General features: G+C 40.1%; 4 protein-coding genes across 5 annotated transcripts; 2 read left to right on the top strand and 2 right to left on the bottom strand.

The window, feature by feature from the left end:
* Positions 1–105: 105 nt before the first annotated feature.
* bc10 lies at positions 106–1640 on the bottom strand. The gene is made up of 2 exons (NM_139715.6): positions 1500–1640; positions 106–1344 (listed from the first exon to the last, which is right to left on the bottom strand). Exon 2 carries the CDS (start codon positions 1244–1246, stop codon positions 1007–1009), a length of 240 nt encoding a protein of 79 aa, NP_647972.1. The 5' UTR covers positions 1247–1344; positions 1500–1640; the 3' UTR covers positions 106–1006.
* A 127-nt stretch (positions 1641–1767) lies between these two features.
* Positions 1768–3097, bottom strand: Sras (severas). The gene is made up of 2 exons (NM_079934.3): positions 2605–3097; positions 1768–2545 (listed from the first exon to the last, which is right to left on the bottom strand). Exons 1-2 carry the CDS (start codon positions 3008–3010, stop codon positions 2043–2045), a joined length of 909 nt encoding a protein of 302 aa, NP_524673.3. The 5' UTR covers positions 3011–3097; the 3' UTR covers positions 1768–2042.
* Positions 3098–3179: 82 nt separating this feature from the next.
* On the top strand, positions 3180–5170 carry ScsbetaG (Succinyl-coenzyme A synthetase beta subunit, GDP-forming). Of its 2 annotated transcripts, none has more exons than NM_143706.5 (4): positions 3180–3378; positions 3476–3605; positions 3687–3786; positions 4000–5170. In NM_143706.5, the coding sequence occupies exons 1-4, from the start codon at positions 3328–3330 to the stop codon at positions 4967–4969; spliced, it is 1251 nt and encodes a 416-aa protein (NP_651963.1). In that variant the 5' UTR covers positions 3180–3327; the 3' UTR covers positions 4970–5170. The 2 variants fall into 2 exon arrangements, with proteins under 2 accessions (NP_651963.1, NP_001286941.1); NM_001300012.1 differs by having other exon boundaries at positions 4000–5088.
* A 102-nt stretch (positions 5171–5272) lies between these two features.
* sinu (sinuous) lies at positions 5273–7401 on the top strand. Its single transcript, NM_139714.4, has 2 exons — positions 5273–6125; positions 6190–7401. Exon 1 carries the CDS (start codon positions 5376–5378, stop codon positions 6117–6119), a length of 744 nt encoding a protein of 247 aa, NP_647971.3. The 5' UTR covers positions 5273–5375; the 3' UTR covers positions 6120–6125; positions 6190–7401.
* Positions 7402–15272: the final 7871 nt, after the last annotated feature.

Genomic DNA, 15272 nt, shown 5'->3' with positions numbered 1-15272 from the left:
ACATATGTATATAAATTCCAGGATAATAGGTTCTATTTCAATATTAAAAAGTCAGGTTTCGAAGTAACAGTTCCCGCACTTATAAAAATATTTAAACAAGCTATTGCAGATGTTTATCATTATTTAAATTTTATTTCATTACATCTACCACACTTTCCGTTTTTTTGGATACCGCTCAAATCATACAAATTCGCAAAAATCGAACAATATTATTTGTATAAGTTATAATCGCCCGCCCGTTCCTCGTTTTTACATATTTGTGCTTGTCTCTCGTTTACATTTTATGTATATAATGTTTATATATTTCGATCGGTGTAAGTTATATGCTTGTTTGTATATACAGTTTTTGCACGTGCACACGACAGGGTAATTACAACCGATGTCAGCAGCTTTCGTTGGCTCAGCAACTTAGCAACTCAGCAAGGATGCGCAGTGAATGTGTGGTTTGCCTTAGTTTTCTTTACAATTACGTTTTGTATAATGTATTTATCTATATATAACATATATGACTAATCGTAAGTTGCATTGACAAGTGGGTTGGATAGGGGTTTTTTCTTTTGATTTGAAGGGTAGGGCTTTTGGGTGGGGTGATGTACAATACGTTTTCGTAGCGCTTTCTTCGTATAAACTAAATTCGTCTAAGCTTTAAAAACAAAACATACAATACAATTACAATTCATAATCAAGAGAATTATGAAGGTAACATATAGAGGGCTGGAAATAATGCAATGGGTATTACTAGACACACAATCTTTGTTCCTGGTCGGACTCACTCATCACTTGTATCACTGATCACTTGATTTTACCGACTTAGTCAAGCTATCCCTAATCCCTTATATCCGCCTGCTCCTCTGACTTTCTCCGATCTTCGAGGATGTAAAGCTGTAACAACGCGAACGTAATTCCGTAAAAAGGTAGTTATTATTAGCACTTTATCTTCGTTGACTATGACTACGGGGGCTTTCTTTGTGTGGGAGTGAAAGATAAGCGGCGCACTGCTGACCCTCTAGCCATTCTCACATTGATGGCCCTCGCAGTTGCCCCAAAATATGCAGTTCCCGACGCCACTGTAGCATATCAGGGATACGGCTGTGAGGAATACGAGGCTGCAGATGGTGCAGGGCTTTCGCTCCAGGAAGAATCCGACCAGGTAGAGGACTATGAACATCACGTGCGTTTCCATCAGGGCCGGATTCGAGGGTTTCGGTATCAGTAGTACGGGCAGCAGGCATTGTAGGCAATACATTCTGTGTGCGGTTGGGTGGGTGGTTGTGTTGTTGTTGCTATTTCTGCTTAAGATTTGGGTTCTATTTGCGTGTGCGTTGACGTGGTCTTCCGCGCGGCCTGCAAGTGTCCCAGGATGACCCCGGGGGGTTGAGGTTAGTCTTAATTGTTCTATAATTACTATCATTCGTAGTCCTGGGCAAAGACCACAAACGTCACCAGAACGCGGATCTGTTTTCCCAGTTCTAGCACGGGTCGCCGCTCTGCGGGATTACCTCCGATTGGGCCTCCTGGCGCTGACCTCTCGATTTTCGGGTCGTTTAGATGCTCGCTTGTTGTGCGTCGTTTTAAATCATCACATATTTACCAAAATTTACTTGTCTGGGCCTATCGGGCCCTATCGATAAGCCTATGTGGGTCTGAGTGGCAGTGTGACCAGCTGCCCAATACCGATATGTTGGAACTAGTGATTGCGCGGAACCAATAATACCGCCTAAATTTGAATTCATATTTCTTTCTTAATAATAATAATAAATAATATTTATAAATGTTAAGAAATTGTTTAATAAACAAATGCAAACAAAAGTAGTTGTAATAAAAGTACTCTCGAACAACAAAACAGTACAACTGACTTACTATTAGGTATACATTTATCTGTACTTTCTTTTTTCTTTTTCATCGGAAGTCTTTTTTTTGTGCGCGGAATTGGCTCGAATGGGATATGCAATTTACATATAAACATAATATATGCACGAATATTTATGTACACATGAATGAACCGACGTATGGCAGCGGTTGATACATACAAATTAACTTAATTATGCATTCCAGTAAAGGGTGTTATCATAGATCGACGGATCGGTAGCCAGTGGTACCAGGAACATCCATCCAACAAATCCAGCTAAGTAGAGAATAATGGCCACTACTCGTCGCCAGAGATCCTGCTGCCACAGATCCTGCAGATCCGGCAGACCCATATGATTGCAAAACGCGTGCACCAAGATGGGAGCCATCACATGACCTGTACGGGCAAATAGAAAGGCCGAATAGAAGCCAAATAGCGTGGTGTAGATGAACTGGAACAGTCCAATCAATAGGGCAGTGCTCAACTCCACGCCTAAGCTCAGGCGTTCGGCTATGTGATGCAAGTGGGCTACTCCGAAGAAAAGCGGCGTTATGAAAACGGCGACCAGGGGCGAAAAGCTCTGCAGGATCAGGGGCATCATGCAGGCTCGGAACACGAACTCCTCGCTCAGCGGTGCTATCACATGGTTGCGCACCCAGATGATGCTGCCAAATGATCCCCTCCAGTAGTCCAGATCTGCAATTCAAATCAAGCAGTGAGAAGGGGCTGATAGGCAGAGGGGCTTTAACTATTACCGAAGTAGGAGCGCACGGACTCGTTCTGCATGTTGACAAAGATGGGTCCCAGGAAGAGCAGCACCGTCAGGCTGTATGGTATAACAACAGCCTGCCACAATCCCTCCAAGCGCAAACCGAGCAGCTTGGGAAATGGTACCCGGCTGAGCAGCTCCGGCGATGAGAAGAAGTAAACGAAGAACGGGGCTGCCAGCATCACCATGGACACACTGGCGAATCTTCTCTTGACCGTGGTTGGATGATCCCGGTTGTGTTTGGTGCTCCAGATGTAGAGGCTACCCACGTACAGAACAGCCAGAACGAAGCAACAGCTCACCGAAGTGGCCACCGGGATCTGGGGCAATGATTCGTGGACTACATTTTCTTGCATGGTGACTTCGGCTTCCGTCTCACTCAGGTTTTTCATTCAATTTGTGTTATTCGTCATTCTTCGCTGACTATTAGCCGAAGAAAAAAAGTACACAACGACAGCTGATTTTCAGCTGACTGCAACAGTAAGACCATTGCTTCGCGAGAACTAGTTCAAGATGGCAGTGGCATTTGGTATATTTTTATCACCATGGAAAGTAGTCGTGCTTCTTGGTCACATTGTGCAGTGATAAGCATCGTGGAACGGCGGCGATTTTCGGTTGTGTTTTTAAACTAAATTTACCGACAAAGTTACGAAAATAAATTAATACCAAGTTAGCCAAGGTATTCAGTTACCACCGCAGATCAGCCAAGATGTCGTTCCTACTGAAAGCAGTTACCACAGCCCGTCACATCGTTCATAAGGTTTCCTCGCACTCACATTCCTCTATAATATATCAACTCTTCGAAAAGAGAAGTTGAAGTGACCTTTGTCTTGGCTTTGTTTATCTTTCGATGATAGGTTCCCGTGCGCAACCTGAATCTGCTGGAGTTCCAGAGCAAGGATCTCCTCCAGAAGTATGGAGTGGCCATACAGCAATTCAAGGTCTTGAATAACTCCAAGGCAGATGCCGAGGTCGTCAAGACTTTTGGTAAGTGGAGGACGGAACCATGCCGGTGTTTATGTAATCCCTGGGCTAATTGGTGTTAAATGCTGTGCTTCTGTGTTTCAGAGTGCCCGGAATACGTGGTGAAGGCGCAGATTCTCGCCGGTGGGCGTGGCAAGGGAACTTTCGACAACGGATTCAAAGGCGGCGTCCATATCACCACCAAGTATTATAGATTAGGTCTATTCCGGCTATTCACATTCACATTTTATCTAAAAAATTAATATTATTTATGTTCTACAATATCATTTGTATATAAGATTAATCTTATCATTCTGCCCATATTGAAAATGATAAAAGTTTGTGAAAGCCAGAGTGTACCTTAAAAACACAAGTGATAAGACCAGCTTATACTAATAATTATTTAACATTTTGCCAGCAAGAGCGAGGTGCTTTCGCTTACCCAGCAGATGATTGGAAACCGACTGATAACGAAACAAACGCCCAAATCGGGAATTTTGGTCAACAAGGTCATGGTGGCACGCAGTATCAACATCACCCGCGAGACCTATCTCTGCATCTTGCTGGACCGCGAGCACAATGGACCCGTGCTGATTGCCTCACCTGCCGGTGGCATGGATATCGAGGCGGTGGCCGAGGAAACCCCTGAGAAAATTAAGACTGTTCCGCTAGACATTGGCAAGCCCATACCGGAGTCGACGCTCTTGGAGGTGGCCAAGTTCTTGGAGTTCAAGGGAGACTCTGTAAAGCGTTGTGCTGAGGAAATTCAAAAACTCTATACTCTCTTCAAAGCTGTGGATGCCGTACAGATCGAGATCAACCCGCTGGCGGAGACGGATAAGGGAGAAGTTATCTCCGTTGATGCTAAGCTCAACTTTGACGACAATGCCCAGTTCCGTCAGAAGGATATTTTCTCCATGGACGTCACCGAGGAGGAATCCGATCCCCGAGAAGTGGAGGCGGCCAAGTACAATCTGAACTACGTCGCCATGGATGGCAACATTGGCTGCTTGGTTAATGGTGCCGGCCTGGCCATGGCCACCATGGACATCATCAAGCTGAATGGAGGCGAGCCCGCCAACTTTTTGGACGTCGGCGGTGGCGTCAGGGAGGATCAGGTGGCCAAAGCCTTCGAGATCCTCACTGCTGACCCGAAAGTCAAGGGAATCCTGGTCAATGTCTTTGGCGGCATTGTCAATTGTGCCACCATTGCCAATGGCATTGTGGCTGCATCCAAAAAGCTGCAACTGAATGTTCCACTGGTTGTGCGACTGGAGGGCACCAATGTAAATCAGGCTCGCGAGATCCTGAAGAATTCGGGCCTGCCCATTCAGACAGCCAGTGACTTGGATGATGCCGCCCACAAGGCTGTGGCAGCCCTTAATTAGGGGAACGATTGAGGAGAGCATGTCTTCCAGAATGAAACGACGCTCATTAGCATTTACAACGGTTGGGCCTTTTAAGTATAAGTTTTTATCGACAATATAACCAAAATATGTTATATTCTATATAAAAAGCTTTTTATTTGATTTAAGAAGTACCTTAGCCATCTATCAAAAATTAATTAAATTTAAAATCATTTATTTCTTAATTTAAAAAATGTATAATCTAAATTGTTTAATTTACTGTTTTGAAATTTATTGGTACCGTAGCATTTGGTATTTATTTTGTGGCCCCATGGTATTCTGCGGTATTACCAGTGCGGCCACACTGCAGTCCACACCCAAACAGCAAACCAAACAAACATTTCCCCAGGAAACCAGCGAAATTCCAATAGAATTTCCCACTCAAAGGATGCAAAAACCATCCCACTTCGCACGCGAGGATTCCCAGGAGCACCTGCCCACCAGCCACACGCAAAACAGTCACACAGTGAACATGAAGAGACGCACACTATCCGGAAGTTGTGGCGTTGGCGTCTTCGTGTTCGCCTTTGCCTTCATCGTGATTGCGTTTGCAACGCCCAGTTGGTTGGTCAGTGATTACCGCATCACGGGCGCCAAGCTGGATCGCCTGGGATTGTGGGTGCACTGCTTCCGGTCGCTGCCGGACGTGAACGACGATAGCCAGCGGAGATTCTTCGTGGGCTGCCGTTGGGTGTATGACCCATTTACCACGGGTTACGATGAGATCCGTGGATTCCTGCTGCCCGCCTTCATGATAGCCACTCAGTTCTTCTACACTTTGGCCTTCATCGGGATGTTGGTATCTGCCATCGGAGTACTGGTCTTCATCCTGTGTGCTGGTCCGGATCAAAAGCACTTCATTACGCTCATTAAATCGTTGGGATATGTGCTTCTCGGTGCTGGAGTAAGTGCAGCCATTGCAGTGATTGTATTCGCTGGATTTGGCAACCGGAATGGCTGGATGCCGGAGCATGCGAACAATTGGTTTGGCTGGTCCTTTATCCTGGCGTGTGTGGGTACTGTGTTAACCCTGGTGGCGTCTACTTTGTTCCTCAGTGAAGCCCACGTGCAGCACAAGAAGAGAATTCAGTTCAAGGAATCTCAGACGCGATTTGAGCTGGTGCGCGGATAGTCGATGGTAAGTACTTGACTATATCCAAGTCAGGGTCGGTCGCTTAACCTTCTTGCATTGTCTATTTTAGCCGTGGCAGCTGGCACACTTGCACCAAGGAAAACACAAGCCAACCAAGAGGAAAACAAAACAAAAACATTCCGTCCCCTCAAAGAATTCTCACCCTAAACATTACAGTCGAACTTCTCTAAGGCGAAATATTCTAACTAACAGTTTCTGGTAGTGCACGTTTTTAAAGTTGGTTTATGTTCGTTTTATATTTTATTCAATGGTTTCCCTGTGCATAGGTTAAAGTATTCATGTCGGTAACATTCGTTTTATATTACCTTAAATCGTTTAAATAACTCCCCAACTGGCGGAGATTTCGAAAAATTTTAACGAACCAAAGTTATTTTGGATAAAAATAATTTTCGCCATATATTCATCGCTTCTCTCTAACATACCTAAAGAAATTAATTTTAGTTCAGAGAAGTTCGACTGTACTCGTAGTTTTTAATTTAAAAAGTTTATGCAATTGACGGCCGCACCGATTCACAAGCTTTCAGTTTTTGGTACTTATAATCATCCATCCAATCGACCAGATCAGTTCCAAGAGAAGACTGAATGTTTTTCCGAATGAAAACCAGAACCAAGCACAGCTAACATCAAACGAAGACGCTCAACTAGATGACTCATGTTCATGTAGAGTATTCTACAGTATTTGCATATCAATTTTCGCTCAATTAACGCCCAGACACAAAGAGCATACCCCTCCGCAATTGTACGTTTATTTTTTTCTTTAGCAAAAGTCGCAGGCTAGTCGGAACTAGCATCGAAATATTACACTCGTGCCTTAATTAGATAGAACTATTATGGTGTAGTTCGTAGTGCCTGAAAACAAATTATTGTTATAAACATACCTGAACGACTGACCTGCGACTAACCATAGAGATCATTGAATTGCATAAACTTCAGCTAAGCTAGTGCCTTAATTAAGTGACCCAGAGAAAGGTAAGCGAAACTCCGCCCATTAGTTTTAAGAACAAAACATTCCCTTTTGAACTCGAATATTCCGCACAAGTTACCTTCTTTTAAAGGTAACAATTAGGTCTGTATTAATCATCCGTCCTTTGCACGTATTTGTAACATTTTCTAAACCGAGAATTTAGCAATGTATTAAAGCAATACATACGTCTTTTACCGTCCCATATACAATAATATGTGTAACATTTTTATGTACAAACGACTTTTAGCTAAAGCGAAGAATAATAAAGTTTTTATTGTATACAACAGCTGAATGCATCTTTAGAGCGGGTTCAAGGCAGCTGGGCTCCAAAATGAGATCCGAAACAATGAATCTCCTCGCCAGTCAGCTTGGTGCATTCGACTTAGTTTTCCCATGGCGTTTGCATTTTGGGAAAACCGAACAAACTTTTCGTTGTCAGCTTTTGTTGCCGTTGAGGCAACTGGTCGGATATGCATCAGTTTGTTTGCAGTAACAACTGATATGCCAACCGATTGTGGGCTGCACCATGTGTCAACCCGGCGATTTCGAAGCTGCCTTTTTGTGTTGGGTTATTTGTTAATGATTGATGAAATAAGGTTATCTCAACGCATATCATTGGACTTTATAATGCGTTAAAATTGTAATTGTTCATCATATTTCGTTGTGACCTTTGATACCATAGTCTATTTAGAATAGCATATGAACATATAAGATTTTGATTGTATTGTATTCAACTTTATATCTTTGACAAGGCTACTTTCAAGTCTTAAGTTTTTCGAAATACTTGATTAATGGTGCATGGAGTAAAATATTTATCGTGCGAAGCTTCGGCCTTACGAACGTTCCAAAAACCCACAAAACTATTAGATCATTTTGTCAGCAATATCTGACTCGACTCAGGCACTTAAAAGTCTTTTAAATGGTAACCATAACAAATTGAAATATATTAATTTGCCTGGCTTATAAAGGCATAATTAGCAAGGCAGGTGGTGAGAAATATCGATCTAAAAAAACCCCACCCACGATCTTTTAAGCTCGACTTGGCAATGACATTCAGGTAAGGGAAGAGACAGAAAGAAAAATGTATCTTTTAAGCGATTGTGAGGACTTGCTAAAGCGTGAAATCTGTTCGCGAAGATAGTTCGGATTGATGGATGGATTGGCGCGCAGACTCGCTACAGATCTGATTAGCGAATAATCCAAGTAAATTCAAACCGGATGCTTGGATGCTCGGATGCCACATGACTGCCTCGCTTGGAATAGCCTTGGTCGAGGAAACTGCACTGAAATATGTGCTAAACGCAAATTTATTTACGGATTTTATTATGGCCACCATATCGAGAGTGCGGAGGCTTCGCATTCACTTTTTGGTGACCTCACTCACCGTTAGATTGACAAACAAATCGGATTACTGCACTCGTTACACGGAACGGATTAAGAACTTTGGAATAACGCGACTTCGGCTTAAACCAACTGACTGTGTGAGAATTGTCGAGTTTTAGCCGCACGGATTTCTCGATCACGGCTCTTCTGCATCGCGTTTTGAATTTGATTGACGGACAGCTTCGAAATCCCCGGTTGGGAGCAGTTCGCTGATTACAAGTGATTTAACAGACAGGCTAATTATAAATGTTCATGGGAAATTGGCGTGGACAAAATGCGCTAATTATACGAACTGTTGCTTACCTAATTTATACATAAATTCTCATATCTACGGATAACTTAAAACTAATATATATTAATTCAATATATTTTATTCAAAAAAATAAGAATTTAACTAAAGGAGAATAAATTGATGCTTAATTGGTTTTAAGAGGTTTCAAGATTTTCCATTTGCATAAAATGCTGCCATCACAGCGTACAGTGGAACACGATGAGAAGAACCAGAATCTGAAGACGAGACTTCATTAACAAAGGCAACATACCTGTTCTTAGGCGCTGGCCAAAGATTAATTGCCATCGCTTTGGCCACAAAGAAACATTTTGCATAATTTTTTCAATCAAATCGAGCATCAATGAACGCTTATAAACATTGAAATTAAAAGTTATCGGAGGTATTTCGACTTTTTTTTTTGCGGGAAGATTAGAAAACTTAAAATTGAAACTGAGAGTTGGGGTCCGCGATTACGCAAAGGTCTCAAAAATAAACTGTTTATAATCAATAAGCATAAGCGAAGCCATTAGATTGATTACTATTTGCCACACGCAAACTTTCCTCAAAACCACTCTTTTTTTTCGAAGTTGGAGTTCGGCTGCTGGTCATCAATAAATATTGATTGAGACGTGAAGGTCGGGCTTGGTTTTGTCTGGGCTCATTAAAAGTTTATGGACTTGTCGATTTTATTTTATAATCGAAATAGAACAACTTAATGCCACTTTACACAAATTGGTCAGAAGCGTTTAGAACGGCTTCTGCTGGATTAACTTTTACAGCCGAATGGAATTAATCAATTTTAAGAGCTTTCCTTTATTGGTACTCTTATCTCAAATGCGGTTGTTTTAAATGCTAAGGATTTTGATAGATTTTCTTTTTTGGCCTGTGCCTTCTGCTGACGTGGCTAATTAATGGGGAATTTATTTGAATTCCTGTTTCGGTTATCCTAAACGAGATTAACATGCTTTTAAAAGTTTCATAAGAGGTGTGCGAAAAAAGCAAGTTCGCATCATGAATATGCAATCGAGAAGTTGGAACATTTCTTTATAGAGTTGAATGAATCTGATTGTCTGGTTTATATAAAAAGAGGTTCTTTGAAGCGAAACGAAAGCGGAAAGATAAAATGAAATAACTTAAGTTTTTTTTATATGTTTATACAAGGAATGATGATGTTTGACTTGAACACTTTAAGTTTGATTTATATGTTGCTAAGGATATTTATAGAATTCATAAATGATCAATGAAAGTTCTTGCCGAAGTGAAGGTAAAAGTCTTTTCATAGAAATTTCAAATACGCTGATTTCTTGTCGTTCTTTTGCTGCTGCAGACTTTCGTTGAAAGTGAAAGCATTTCTAAGCAGATTAGCATTTGTGAAAAAATTTCTTTGCCATTTCGCCACTCACGTCTGGGTAGTTTCATTCTCCCCGTGTCAGGTGAAGTGCCATTCAAAAAATAAGACATTAGCATCTTATAGACCACCCGCTAAGCTAACCATCTAAATTTTCGCCTCATAAGTGACACCACCTCTATAGATTAAGTATACGCAGCGTGCGTCAGACAGTTCCTTGAACTTCACACAGTCACCCAAAATAGACGAACGTGGCAAGGCGTCTGAGACAGTTTGGGGGCTTTGGGCTTTGGGCTGAATTCGATGCTTAGTTATTATAGAATGTGCTATATCACAGCATAACCAGTATCATCTAGATGGCCATAATTCTGCCGGCCACAGATATTATCATTCAAATGGCCCGGACCAAAAATCACCAACTGACCAATCCGGACACCCTGCATTTGCGTCACCGAAATAGTGCTGACTTTGTGGCCATTGGATTGGATGCTTTTAATCTAGAGAAGATGGACAGTTTTTGGGTAAGCACAAAGGCGGTGGCAATAAGCCATGCAAAACACATTTCATAACACTTTCAGATAAGAAACTTGTCTCGCATATGAAAGAAAAGTCCTATTAACACTCCATGGCAGCTAAAACGAGTTCAAGTTCTTGAAACTAAACTACAAATTTTGAATTCTAATTTATGCACACACATTTTGCCCGAATGAAATCAGCAAATTTTTGCAAATAAAACCAGCTACCAAACGAACATCGATTAAAATCAACAAAAATATAGAGAATGTGGTTTTCTGGTCCGCCCATCGTAAAAGTTCAGTTGTTTGCTTGGCAGTTCTTTGATTGCTCTCGAATTTGTATATTTTGCAAGATTTTTTTTTATGATCTGATTTAAAGTAAGCTTTGTGTGCTAATGACGAACCAGAGAATGGATCAAAGTTACCTAATTGAATTATTTGCATGCTAATTTTTGTTTTCCCTCCTCCAAATAGATCGTAAAATGTTTGCTTTTGTTTTATGCATATTTGCCTCTTGCTACCCATTAATATCGAAAAGTGACACCTGAGCTGGAAAATATATTTATATCAATTTCTGGGCCCACTGTCTTTACTTTAGCTTATATTAATCGCTGTTTTTATTTGTGCGAAGCTTCAATGCCACTGTTTTATTTTGCGCTCTTTTTAGCTTAGTTTTAATTCCTTTTAAAGCGATTTTGGGCTTGTATTTCCTGGCCAGAAAATTATGTGAGCAACGCATTATTTTTCGATAAATCACAAGAGATAACAAATCTGGGCAGGTGAGGCGTTTGAAAGGTGTTTTAAGAGGTTCAGCCACTTGAAATAGTGGGATCTAAATTCAGGAATCCTATTGCTTGTTTTTTGTAAACAATCTTTTAGCTTTTTATGGCCTATGGGTTTCGACTTGTCTTAACCACTTAAAGTTGCGGCTTGTGTCGTGTGAGCTTAATTTGGTGTCATAATTCAAACAAATGCCTAGCTTATAAATTAATAAATATTTATAGTTTCAATGCCCGGCTTAGGCAAATATTAGCTCAAAATATAAGCCCACATAAGCGTTGGTCAAAGTGTATCTCTAGTCTGCAAGCACTCGGAACGGAAGTAAGAATTCAAATTCAATCGGTGGCAGCGGATAAATTTCGCTTGGTGTTGACAGTCAACGGCACAAAAGTGTATTGATTGATTGCAACAAGGTGAAGGAAATTTGTTTGCAGTTTTGTCCGACCATGTTCGACCTTGAGGTTTTTGCTCCACCCTCTGAAGAGGTCGCCCCTTCCACGAATTAACTCCGATACATGGTGCTTTAATGTTCTCTCAGTGTTCGGCCACAATTTGTATGCAAATGATTTGTTGATATGTTACCAGATGCTACTACAACCTCTACCTTGGCCAAACAAGTTCTTGGTGTCTGATATCATTGATAAGATGGCCAAGCGGATTATGTTTCTGGCCAAATGCCTAAGACAATTGCGGGCTGTTACTCCAACAGGCCCGGTCGTTATTTGTCTTGGCATTATTTCAAATCTTAATTGGCCGCGAATTCTTTTTCACTCTCGTGAATTTCTCACGTATTGTGCGATGACCAATGCGGCGAACAGGGGCGGACTCAAGATATCATTTGGGCGCTACTCTATTTCATTTACTCAAAATGTTTCGTTTTTATAGCTAAAAAAAATATACAATTATAATATGTTAGTTTGATATGAGTTTGTACATATAAGCTTTAGAGAGACTAAAGTTTTTTATCCCAATCTTACGAATCCGCCACTGACTTTGTCAAAAATCATAACTTAGGCCTGCTATTCTTTTGATTATCTTAAATTTGACTAATGCATTTTTAATGAAACGCCTCGAATGACATCACACACAATTTGTTGGTTGAGATATGGAAACTACCAGAAATTAAGCCTAAAATTGGCAACTTGTCGCTCACTAAATAAAAAAAAAAACGTAGCAGCTTTTTAGAAATTCCAAAAGAATTTCGTGAAACAATTACAAAACTCATTATCAAGATAAATTCCCAGCTGCCATTAAATTCTGCGAAAACTGCAAACGGATGTAAATGTATCTTTGCCATAGCATCTGTGACGCATCCATGAGTGCGTTTTGCCTTTCACTTTAGGCTGCTCTTTCAACTGCATCCTGACATTAAAGGATTACAGGGGCTTTCTTCGTTTTTGCAATCAAATTGAAACTGCGTGAGCAGAACAATCGAGAAGGGGCTATCAGGATTCCGAAGTTGATTTATTTTTGGGCCCCAGATTGCACAAGGGCAACATGGCAAAAGTCATTCAACTCCGGTTACATAAGCATCGATGCGTGCAACCGAAGGAGGAAGCAGCTGCTGCTTGGGTATCCACGTTGATATCTGAGATGCGAAGGTCGTCGGCGAATGCAACATGCAACATGGGGACCTGGGATCAAGGGACTTGCCCTGCGCACCCATGACTCATTGGCAGTAGAGCAAGCCATTCGGCTGAACGATTTATGGTAACGATTCCCCCATCTCATTTCATCGCATCTCATCTCATCTCATTGGTTTGAGTCAGAGGCGTTGACTTTTGATATTTCGTTGGTGAGACTGCAACAAATTGATTTTTTGGTAGGCTTTCTAAATTTGGTGCTTCATGTACACATTGTGTCTACCACAAAAATGTTGGCCAATGCGTAGCTCACTCGCCTCGGATTCTTTGTTAGCATGAGATATTGATCTTTGGTTAAGTTTGCTCAGTTCTTGTTCCTTTTTTTCATATCGAACTTGGCTTGGGCTTGTTAAAATCATATATATCTATTTATATTTTCGATTTCTTGATAGTTTCGCCGGCTTTTTGAATTTGATTAACAAAAATATAACTTGTTTTGCGACTGATGATAGCTAAAAGTTTTTCGTTTTTGGGGTTTTGTTCTCTCAAAGGTCATTTCCAAAAAAAAAAATATATTTATTGTGTGACTCGTTGTGGTCATAAAAATTAAATTTTGTGTGGGCTAAAAGTTCGCGCAAAAAAAATATATATATGTATATATTTAAATTCCACTGAGTCTCAAATTTGGATTAATCTCAATTTAAATTTGTACAATTTCTTTGTCCCTTTTCACAGCGTCAATATTACCTCAACCACTTGTTGCTTTTTGGGGTTTATCGCGAAATTATGTTTAATAATTTTACTGTCAATGAAACTCTGTCAAAAATGCATTTACATATGAAATAAAATTAAAGCAAAACAAAAGCCCCGGTTTTTAATATTTCATTTCGTTTTTACTTTTTTTTCGGTCAACTTGACGCTGACAAAAAATTAAAGCAAAAAAATTTAATAATGATTTGAGAATTTTGAAGGCTTAGCAGGATAAAGATATAGTAACCGCTTACTAAGCGATGTCAAGGTCATCACTCGTGGCAGGTAATGTAAATGGAATGTCGAGAATGCATTTAAGTATTTGACTGTTCACGTTGTTTTTTAGTGAGTCGATTGAATTAAGTTTTATTATGCATCCTTGCTTAATATTGCCGTTGGCGAATTGTTTAAAATGTATATTTTTTAATCTTTTACTAAGCCCACGTAGACATATTTTACAAAACGAACCCCAGCTGCGTTGGATGGTTGCATGCTGAGCCAATTTTGGATTCGATTGGGTTGCCCTTTTCTTAAGTAGGGTATCTTAGGGTATCTTAAAGGTTTAATAAAAAGTCTTAAGCAATATAAATTGTATAAAAAAATAAAAGATATTTATATTTATATATTTATTTATATATTCCAATTTTAGCTAATTATTTATATTTAAATTAATGTCCATTATTTTAGTTGTGATTAAAGGGTATTTAGCTTTTGCTTTCTCCACATCGCTTGCTTCCCTTACTCATTTCTGTTTTTATAGTCGAAAATACTCATACATTGTATTCATTCGGTGGGCTTTGTCCTTGACTTAAGCATTGTCATTAACTTCATCCTGTTTAATGTCCAAGAGTGAAGAAGCTGATTATTTTCTGTGTCAATTGCTGCATTCAAGAGCAAGCAATGTTTTCGTATTAAGCTGAAATTGTTTCCCCTTTTCTGGCAGTCGGTCCGGTTAATCCGCAAAATGTGCTTTAAATGTCAGCAACTCTTTAAGAAATGAATGCAAAATAAAAAAAAAGAATTGAGAAACATTCTAGCTAAGCGGATCATCAAACGGAAGTGTTTCGCAACTAAATGAAAAGGTGTCTGAATTATGGCAAATCGATTGGTAATCCTATCTGACATTGGGTTCGTGAGCTCATAGATTAATTGCTTAGCTACTGTGTGAGTTCATATCAGGATTTAGAAACATCTAAATTCTGGCTCATTTGTGATCAATAGCTGCAGAGGTATTTTAATTATGCCCCTTGCATACACAGGAAGAAAATTAGTATATGCGGAAATCGTGCGTCAAGCATAATAAATCCAAGCTCCCCTGGTTTTTTGCAAAGCTTTAATTAAATCAATAAACCATCTAAATAATTTTTTAGCAAAATATATAAACCCTCAACGACGGGAGCCAGAAAAAGACGACAATCTATCTATATCTGCGTATATCTGAAATATCACTCTTCGATTAACGATAAAATTAAATCAAAATAAACACGAAAAACTCGAATTTTCAATTAAAGACAAAAAACGTTCTTTGAACAAACAAA

This window comes from Drosophila melanogaster, chromosome 3L (assembly GCF_000001215.4).
Source record: "Drosophila melanogaster chromosome 3L".
NCBI classification, from domain to species: domain Eukaryota; kingdom Metazoa; phylum Arthropoda; class Insecta; order Diptera; family Drosophilidae; genus Drosophila; species Drosophila melanogaster.
Note: the sequence above shows the minus strand (reverse complement) of the source record. Positions and strands in the feature narration are given on the sequence as shown.

What these genes read in the sequence shown, in the direction of transcription:
- ScsbetaG (NM_143706.5), top strand. Translation starts at nt 3,328, where the DNA reads ATGTCGTTCCTACTGAAAGCAGTTACCACAGCCCGTCACATCGTTCAT. An exon ending in CCCGTCACATCGTTCATAAG is followed by an intron (nt 3,379 to 3,475) that starts GTTTCCTCGCAC and finishes TTTCGATGATAG; the next exon opens with GTTCCCGTGCGCAACCTGAA. An exon ending in GGCGTCCATATCACCACCAA is followed by an intron (nt 3,787 to 3,999) that starts GTATTATAGATT and finishes ACATTTTGCCAG; the next exon opens with CAAGAGCGAGGTGCTTTCGC.
- bc10 (NM_139715.6), bottom strand. Translation starts at nt 1,246, where the DNA reads ATGTATTGCCTACAATGCCTGCTGCCCGTACTACTGATACCGAAACCC.
- Sras (NM_079934.3), bottom strand. Translation starts at nt 3,010, where the DNA reads ATGAAAAACCTGAGTGAGACGGAAGCCGAAGTCACCATGCAAGAAAAT. An exon ending in GTCCGTGCGCTCCTACTTCG is followed by an intron (nt 2,546 to 2,604) that starts GTAATAGTTAAA and finishes TTTGAATTGCAG; the next exon opens with ATCTGGACTACTGGAGGGGA.
- sinu (NM_139714.4), top strand. Translation starts at nt 5,376, where the DNA reads ATGCAAAAACCATCCCACTTCGCACGCGAGGATTCCCAGGAGCACCTG.